General features: G+C 45.4%; 1 protein-coding gene across 1 annotated transcript; it reads right to left on the bottom strand.

Annotated features, from left to right (window-relative positions):
- Positions 1–5,844: 5,844 nt before the first annotated feature.
- Positions 5,845–9,708, bottom strand: Hmgn2 (high mobility group nucleosomal binding domain 2). The gene is made up of 6 exons (XM_048350592.1): positions 9,524–9,708; positions 8,567–8,611; positions 8,416–8,445; positions 8,080–8,130; positions 7,573–7,668; positions 5,845–6,690 (listed from the first exon to the last, which is right to left on the bottom strand). The coding sequence occupies exons 1-6, from the start codon at positions 9,536–9,538 to the stop codon at positions 6,655–6,657; spliced, it is 273 nt and encodes a 90-aa protein (XP_048206549.1). The 5' UTR covers positions 9,539–9,708; the 3' UTR covers positions 5,845–6,654.
- Between the last annotated feature and the right edge of the window lie 8 nt (positions 9,709–9,716).

Here is a 9,716-nt window from a genome sequence, read left to right as displayed (position 1 = left end):
GGGACAATGCTCAGGCCCTGAGTTCAAGGCCCAGGACTGGCAAAACAAACAAAAAAGTCCTTGCCTAAAAATTATAAGAGGTTACATTTTAGAGCTGGCTAACAAAACTCCCAAATTACCTTGAAAAGAAAAACTAAGTGCAAGTAGAAATGAAAGAAAATGACAAAGAGCCTAAAATATTATCCATGTAGTTGTGGCTTAGGATACAAAAGGCAAATTGATGGGTAATTATCTAGTGTTTTAGACAAAAAGGAGAAGTAAATTTCTACTGTTGTACAAGTCTTAGAAAAGTCCAGAATGAGAGAATAAAACTAAGAAGGAATCAGGTAGGCTTATCAGAATCAGGGAATAAGTCTCCTAGGTTGGCTCTGCAAAAATGTCACTGGATTTAGGTTACTGGGCTCTAAGGCCAGAAGTTCTGATTTCGTCAGTGAAAGACAAAGGAAACAAGCAGGAGCAGGTTATCAATGCCAAAGCACAGCAATACAAAAGTGCCCCCTCCATAGGAGAAGTGGGGTCAGGCTCAAGAAGGAACACTGTCTTGGGCATAGGCCACGTGGCTACTGTATATGTTCTTGGTACATTGTGTATTGTGTATATGTCTACCTGACCCAGGGAAGGGAAAGAAAAACAGGGTGTAAGATAACACAAGAAATGTACACACTGCCCTACTATGTAACTGTAACCCTTTTGCACAACACCTTGTCAAAAAATTTGTGTTTAATTGATAAATTACAAAAAAAAAAAAAGAAGAAACACTGTACATCTCAGAGATCCCAAGACCAGTTCTCATTGAAGTTTATGGACATGGAAGTGGTCAGTCCTGAAAACTGGGGAACTGCATCATTAACTTCAGGAGACTTGGTTATGTGTCATCAACTCCTTGCACACTTCAGGTGTGGGAGTTTTTGGCTTTGCATAGTCAGGCTGGGATTGTCATTTCTATGGGTTGTGGGTCAGCCAGACCATGCTTGTATGTCACAAGTTATTCTGTTAACATCAGCACTCTAGAGTGATTCCTTATCAACATCCAAGCCACTGAACTTAGCCATCATTTTTCCTAACTCCTTCCCTAAACTCCTATAGAAAACTAACTCATTTTGGAAACTAACAAGATTTAGGCATTTTCCTGCTTTCTGATATGATCTGTAACTTTGGATAGCCAAACAGCAGATGAGTAAAATTTTTATTTTTTATGAGTAGTTCAGGTATTACACATAGGAATGGCAAAATTAAAACTATTTTACAATCCTTAATAACACTGAACATTAATGGTTGTGACATAAAAGAGAAAACCATATGATAAAAGGATATACTGTATTTTCATGTCACAAAATCTGAATCCAATCATATGTCTACATCCATTCCTAATTAACAGAAAATACAAAAGACAGAGAAACCTGTTGGAAATGATGGCTTTGGCAATAATTAGCAAAATCTACTCTGTGGGAAGCAGAGATGGAGAGGGAACCCATAGGTTTGGAAATTAAAGATATGCAAATCAGAGGGGCTGGGGATATGGCCTAGTGGCAAGAGTGCTTGTCTCATATACATGAAGCCCTGGGTTCGATTCCCCAGCACCACATGTATAGAAAATGGCCAGAAGTGGCGCTGTGGCTCAAGTGGCAGAGTGCTAGCCTTGAGCAAAAAGAAGCCAGGGACAATGCTCAGGCCCTGAGTCCAAGGCCCAGAACTGGCAAAAAAAAAAAAGATATGCAAATCAACTGCAATGTCTGGACCCTGTGTGGAATTTAAACATACAAATGGGGGGAAAGATATTTTAGGGGCTAGGAATGTAGCTTAGTGATACAGTGCTTGCCTAGCATGTTAGAAACCCTGGGTTTAGTTCCTCAGTACCACATACACAGAAAAAGCAGTAGTGGTATCACTCAAGTGGTAGAGTGCTAGCCTTGAGCAAAAAGTAGCTCAGGGAAAGTTACCAGGCCTTGAGTTCAAGCCCCACGTCCGGGGGAAAAAAAGATATTTTAGGGAACTAGAAATTTGAGAACTCTGGTATTTCCTCATATTAAGGAATTAATAGCTGGGTGCTGGCGGTTCATCCTGTAATCCTGTATAAGGAGGCTGAACTCTGAGGACTGTGGTTCAAAGCCAGCCCAGCAGGAAAGTCCATGAGACTCTTATCTCTAATTAACCACCAGAACCAGAAGTGGCACTGTGGCTCAAAGTAGTAGTGCTAACCTTGAGTGAAAAAGCTCAGGGACAGTGCCCAGGCCTGAGTTCAAGCCCCAGGACTGGCAACAACAACAACAACAACAAAAAGTTAAAATAGTATACCCTCAGGCTACAGAACCATCACTAAATAACCAAGCATGATTACAAATCAAATTCCATGATTAAGATATACTTAATGAGGCCTACAGATGGTAGAATAGCAGCTGTGAGCAAGATCTATTTAATGGTAGCTATTCCCTTGTCAAATAAAGCCATCAAACCCTTTTATATTTACTAGAATCTTTTGTACCTTATAAAGTTAAAGCGACAAGTTATTAAAACCATGAATGAGAGTTGGGGGTCGAGGAAAGAAGAAACATATACTAGAACATACATTAATAGGCAATCTTATGGCTCTGACTGTTCTTTACTATTATGCTTTAAAGAAAAATATTCATTTTGCTGCAGCTAACTAGTCCCCATCTTTTAGACCAAATACTACTCCATGTCATGAAGTGCTGTGTACTCTTCCTTCCAAGTAACATCTTACACCTCTGATCTGAAGGTACCACAGTAAAGCATGTAAATGCTTAGGCAAACAAAAATGTACTTACTTGATAAAGTCATCTATGTCCATGGAATGGACCTGCTTATCACTAAACTCTGTGCTGGCTAGGATTTGCAGCATTTTTTTTTTTTGGCCAGTCCTGGGGCTTGGACTCAGGGCCTAAGCACTGTCCCTGGCTTCTTCTTGCTCAAGGCTAGCACTCTGCCACTTGAGCCACAGCGCCACTTCTGGCCATTTTCTGTATATGTGGTGCTGGGGAATCGAACCCAGGGCCTCATGTATACGAGGCAAGCACTCTTGCCACTAGGCCGTATCCCCAGCCCGGATTTGCAGCATTTTATTTGCAATAATGAAATCGGGAATTATCAATTTAAGACTCAGAATAAATGAACAATCTATCTTAAAAAAAAAAAAACAGGGCTCAAGTGGTAGTCAATAAAAAGGAAGTACATGTTATAAGCTAGATGGACCTTGAAAACCTTCTAAGAATTCTAAGGGCTAGAAGTGTGGCTCAAGTGATACAGTGTCAGCCCAGCAAATGTGAAGCTCCAATACCACCAAAAGAAAACAAAGAGGTCCAGAAAGATCATTTGGATGAAGTGTCTATAGACACAACACAGTTAATGATCGCCTAGGGCTGGGGGAGGGAAGTTCTCACTTATAGGTATATGGCTTTAGGGGGAAGTATTAATGAAGTCTGAGACCATGGTGGTCATTGCACAACATGAGGAATTAAAAGGGAGGGGGTCATACTTAGCAGTGACACATACTGCAATGAAGTCAGATGGGGATCTGATGCATAAGGGTGTCCACCCAATAGCCCTCTCTTCTGCAGTCATCCACCCTACCTCTACAAGTTCTGTGGTTCCATCCCTTCTTGCTATGACTGAAAGGCTTCCTGGAAAAGGTTTCATTGTTCTTTAGTGAAAATGGTCCTGCATCTGGACATGATGTAGTATTATTCCTGGAACAGAAGACCTGACGTGCTGTGCTCAGGGCCAAAACCTGCCTGTGTAAAGCCACACCTACCTCAGGGGCTTGAATCCCCTTTTGTGTGGAATCATTACTGGGGTTGGAACTCAGGTTGCTAGGTAAGTACTGCTTCTAGCCCCTCATATACTGTTGAAGGCATTTGATCTTAGTTCTTTTCCCAGTCCTGGGCCTGAGCACTGTGCCTGGCTTTTTTCTTTCTGCTCAAGGTTAGCACTCTGCCACTTGAGCCACAGCGCCACTTCTGGCCATTTTCTATATATGTAGTGCTGGGGAATCGAACCCAGGGCTTCACTCTTGCCACTAGGCCATATTCCCATCCCCTGATCTTAGTTCTTACGGCACCAAGAATACTAATGCAAGTGATTCTTCATTCTTCCCAAGACTGATTAGAACAGACTTGGAAACAGTGCTGGGAAGGTCCACTTTCATTGTGGTCTTAAGAAAACGTCTTTATGACATTGACATTTTTTAATGGTCCCAAGCTGCTCAAATCAGCCAGTCACTTTGCCTGACCTACAATAAGGATAATGCCTTCACTTGACAATTGGCCTCCAAATCAAGAGCATGTGACAAAACTGTTAGCACAACAAAATTTACTGTCAAAAGGCCAAGAACCCCAACTGTAAAGGTAGAGTGCTAGAACCAAGCAAAAAGCTCAGGGACTGTGTCCAGGCCCTGAGTTCAAGCACCATGATCCCCACCCCCACCCCTAAAACCAAACCACTTACAGGATTTCAACAAGTAAACTGGAAATAGCTTATATAGAGAAATGGTAATCTCATTTTGCCAGTCCTGGGGCTTGAACTCAGGGCCTGGGCACTGTCCCTGAGCTTCTTTTGCTCAAGGCTAGCACTCTACCACTCGAGCCACAGTGCCACTTCTGGCTTTTTCTGTATATGTGTTACTGAAGAATCGAACCCAGGGCTTCATGCATGCTAGGCAAGCACTCTACTGCTGAGCCACATTCCCAGCCCCAAATGGTAATTTTATCCAAAGGATGTCCCCAAACATACCTCTACCAAAGTTAGGAGTTTAGGAGTTTTCACGGCTATCACAAATAACTAAGTACCCCTATTTCAGTTTCTTCATCCATAAAATGATTGCAATACTTCAAAGTTTCTTTGAGCCATAGCTCCACTTCCAGGCTTTTAGGTTAGAGATGAGTCTCACGGGCCTTTCTTGTCTGAGCTGGCTTCAAACCTGTCCTCAGATCTAAGCTTCCTGAGTAGCTAGGATTACAGGAGTAAGCCACCAGCATCTAGCTTTCAAGACTTACTCTCTACAAAGTCCTCACTAATGTCTATCATTGATATCCTTAGGAGTAAAGTGTCACCTGCCTTACACAAGGGCCCAGACTCAGGGACATCTAACAGACTAATGGATTTTTCTTATCTCAGCTTCTAGGATAACTTTTATTTTTTGCCAGCCCAGGGGCTTGAACTCAGGGCCTGAGCTTCTTTTTGCTCAAGGCTAGCACTGTACCACTTGAGCCACAGCACCACTTTTGGCCTTTTCTGTTTATTGTGGTGCTGAGGAACTGAACCCAGCACTTCATGCATGCTAGGCATGCCTCATGTACATGAAAAGCCCTGGGTTCGATTCCTCAGCACCACTTAAGCCAGGGACAGTGCTGAGGCCCTAAGTTCAAGCCCTAGGACTGGCAAACACAAACAAACAAACAAACAAAAACCACACACACATACACACACACTGAAAGCCTCGCACTGGTGGCTACTCCCTGTAATCCTAGATACTCAGGAGTCTGGGATCTTAGGATCATGGTCCAAAGCCAGCCCAGACAAAGTCTGCAAGACTCTTAACTCCAATAACTATGTAAAAGGCCAGAAGTGGTGTTGTGGCTCAAGTGGTGGAGCACTAACCTTGAGCCAAAAAACTCAGGGTTAGGGCCCAGGCTCTGCTGAGTCAAGCCCCAGGAATGGCGCACAAAATAAAACCATACACAAAGAAAATTAACATTAAAATAAAACCCAACAAGCTTCTGACTATAAATGTAACCTCTACATTTAGTAAGCAAAAGGTAATTTGTTCTAGGAGACCTGAGAACCTAACTTCCCCAATGATCTGAAAAGATCACAGGCAGCATTCCAAGCCAAACTGTATCCAGCTTTATTAAAGATACTTTTCATAAACAACCATGGTATTTCAGGCAGGACATGGGCAGACAATCTTTTTGTTTTTTAAACAGTATACAACAACTTTCAAACTCCCTTCTTGGATGGACTATCAAAATCAGAAAGCCATTATAAAACCCAATGACGTCTTCATCTGAAGCTCTGAATAGGGGAAGTTTAGAGTGAGGGTTGACATTTCACATTAAACATGTTGTTTAACAACTTTTTCACAAGCCGACCCTGACTTTCAGGAAATGAAAATGGCAGAATTATCAATCGGAAAATTCACGATTTAGAAAAGGAAACCAGTTCTTTTAAGGAACACCAGCTCAATGATGCCACTGTGAAGTCCAGATTGCCTGGCACATTAGAAAAACCAATTGGGGGGCAGGGAGGGTCAAGGTCCCAACTGGCCTCTGGTTTTAAGGGAGTTAAGTCTATGCTGATGATGGAGAAAGAGGACGAAAAATTATTTTGAGTTTTCCCTCATCACAAGGCATTTGTGCCAAGGTGGCTGTGTGTCAACATGAGGGAATTCCTTCTGGGAGCCAACAAGAAGCCTCTCAAAACTAGCAGGGAAAGGCGGTCCCCTCCACATTTATCCAGCTTTGGAGACATTCTATTAGTGGCAGATGCTCCTTTCCCCAAAACAAGTGTTCCGTGTGCTAACAACACAGCTTAAAAAAAAAAAGTAAAACAAAATTCTGCATTTTTATAAAACTTGATAAAAAATAGTATTTCAAACTGTACAGTCACCAGAAGTAGACAGTTATCAAAAATGCACACACTTCACTTGGCATCTCCAGCACCTTCCGCTTTCTGTGCCTGAAATAAAAAGATTAATAAGGCATTAGATGTATAGTCTTGTACAGTCTTTCAATACTTCTTTTGAGACTCCTATTTCCAATTAATCTGCAAAAGCTGAAGCAGAATTGTGGTTCAAAAAGCTAGGGGACCATGCCCTGGCCCTGAATTAAAACTGCAGGACTGGTGTGCCTGTGTGAACACACAACACATATGTTGTAAGCTGGGTGCCAGTTGATCATTCCTGTAATCCTAACTATGCAGGAGACTGATATGAGGAGCATAATTCAAAGACAACCTGGGCAGGAATTCCTAGTCCATGAGACTCCTATCTCTAATTAACCACCAAAAAAGCTGAAGCAGAACTGTGGCTGAACGTGGTAGGGTGGACATCGCCAGGCAGGCTCTGACTTCAAGCCCCAGGACCAGCACCAAAAGACAAAAAAAAAAAAAAGGCAGGGGTAGGGAGGGGGAGAAGAATATAGTATAGGGCTGGGGATATAGCCTAGTGGCAAGAGTGCCTGCCTCGGATACACGAGGCCCTAGGTTCGATTCCCCAGCACCACATATACAGAAAACAGCCAGAAGCGGCGCTGTGGCTCAAGTGGCAGAGTGCTAGCCTTGAGCAGGAAGAAGCCAGGGACGGTGCTCGGGCCCTGAGTCCAAGGCCCAGGACTGGCTAAAAAAAAAAAAAAAAAAAAAAAAAAAGAATATAGTATAGTGTAGCTTGAGTAGGATCCAGGACAACAGTGTGTTTTATTTAGCTAATGGTACAGATTTTAAGAATCCAGGATTTCAGTCAGGAGGAAAAGCACAACATATTTGAAGTGGTGTAGATTACAAGGTGCACATCTACAAAACAACAACAACAAACAAAACAACAGAAAAATCAAACAATTGTACCTGATCTGTTTTGGCATCTCCATTTTCTGCAGGGTTATTCCCATCCTTGCCAGCATCAGCTTTCCCCTTCTTCCCTTTGGGTACCTTCTCTCCCTTCTAAAATGTAGAAGAAAAAAGAAGAACTGTACTTCCTCGTTCACATGGACAGGTTATGGTCTGCAAAATTCAGTATAAGGTGCTTACTGAAGCCAACCCCCTCCCATAATAAATGATGAAAACTAAACTGAATCATAATTTACTGTGATCTTCAGCATACAAAATTCACATTGAGAACAAACCAAGCACTTGAATGTTTTAACACTCAAGAGCAATTTTCTGGCAACTGACAAAGTTCTTGACTAGAAAACTAATAGGAATAACAGGGATAAGGCTATCAAAACAACTTACAACATCCATTGATGGAGTCACCATTATGCTGAATTAGGTTAAGGTGGTGAAGGACAGTTCTCTTTTCTGTGAAAATTACCAATTCCAGCGTTAGCACTATTGTCTCTCAGTTCCACTTACCTTTGCAGGGGCTTTTTTAGGCTTGGGCTCTGGCTTTGGAGGAGCAGGTTTCTTATTTTGGCAGGCAGAGGGGAAGAAGAGAGTATTTTAGTTCAACAGAGCAAAGAAACAAAACAAAACAACTGAATCACAGTATCAAGGATAGAGAGGGTTCTCCTACTTGCCAAAGTTCTTATGGCGGGTTTTCTTTTGGAATGTTAGTTTCCCAATTCGGCTACAGCCACTGGAATTTCAGAACCAGTAACTCCCAATGTGCAATACCCCGAGGTGGAGATCACCCAAAATTCTCTGGAAGCAATAGAGTTTCAAGAATAGGTACAAAAACTTGGCACTTACAGCAGACAACCTGGCGGATCTTCTCTGTGGCTATTAAAATAAAAACAGAAGGTTACTTTGTTCCGCATTACAGAAATCGAACACAATTCTAGGCAAATTTAGGGGGAAGTGAGTTGTAGTTGATTACCCAAAAATTGTCAGGAACACTTACCTCGTCCTTCACCTTTGCTTTATCTCCTTTAGCATCACCTTCAGCCTAGACGACATCAAGATAAAAACGCATAATTAAAGCCAACCTCGTAGCTTCTAAAGAAATCATCTTCACTGACTTTCCTCAGCGGGATTCTGAGAAAGCGTCACAACTTTCCCAGGCATGTCTACTTAGTTTCAAGGAAGCCATCCACAGGCTCGTTCCAGCCCAGGGCGTGCACGGAGGCCTCGGCCCGGCGGGGAAACTCCAGGGCAAGGCTGGAGCCGGGCCGAGGAGAGCTGCCGGCGGCCGCGCCATCGCGCCAGGCAGGAGCAACAGCTGCAGCTGGCGCAAACAAACCCCTCCGGAGGCGGAGCCGGGCGCCGTTACCATGGCAGCCGTCAAGGGCGGGAGACAGGCAGCGCGCGCAGCCCGAGGACTCGTGGGCGACGGCGGCGCGCGTCCCGTGCGCCGGGGACGTGGGAGGGCGGGGGCGGGGCCGCCTCGAGGCCCCGCCCCGTGCGCCGGGGACGTGAGTGGGCGGGGGCGGAGCCTCGGAAGCGGCCCCGCCCCCTCGCGGCGGCGGTTTTTTGGCGGCAGCGCGTTCCCCCGCCCGCCAACCCCGAGCGCCGCCTTCCCGCCCTTTCGGGTTTGAATCGCTCGCCCGCCCGCCAGCCCCGCGGGGAGGGGAGGGCGACGTTCTGGTGGGGGAGGGGGCTCGGGAGGGCGCGGGAGCCCGCGGGGAGCAGGATAAACAGCCAACAACATGGCTCCTCCCGCCGCCGCCGCCGCTGCCTCCTCCAATATGGCCTCTGGCGCCCGGAGCAGCGGCGCCGCACTGGGTTAGCCCGAGGCCCCGACCTCGCCTCGAGCCCCGCGGCGGCGCCCGCTCTGCCAGCGCCGATTCCCGCGCCTCCGGTCGGGGAGGAGGCAGAGGTGGCGGCTGCGGTCGGCGCCCACGGCCTTCGCGCCACGTACCTTTCTCTTGGGCATGGTGACGGCGGGACGGAGGCGCTGGGCGAGGATGCAAGGACGCGAGGCGCGGGTCGGTCCGGGGGTCGTCTCGCCTCTTCTTCACACTGCTCGGGCTCCGGGGGGTTTATAAAGTTTTTATAGCGCTGGGAGCCCCGGACCGGTTAGAACCGGATTTCACCTCCCGCTGCAGCTCATT

Source organism: Perognathus longimembris, chromosome 7 (assembly GCF_023159225.1).
Source record: "Perognathus longimembris pacificus isolate PPM17 chromosome 7, ASM2315922v1, whole genome shotgun sequence".
Classification (NCBI taxonomy): domain Eukaryota; kingdom Metazoa; phylum Chordata; class Mammalia; order Rodentia; family Heteromyidae; genus Perognathus; species Perognathus longimembris.
The sequence above is the reverse complement of the archived record's forward strand: the minus strand, read 5'-3'. Positions and strand labels throughout refer to the sequence as shown.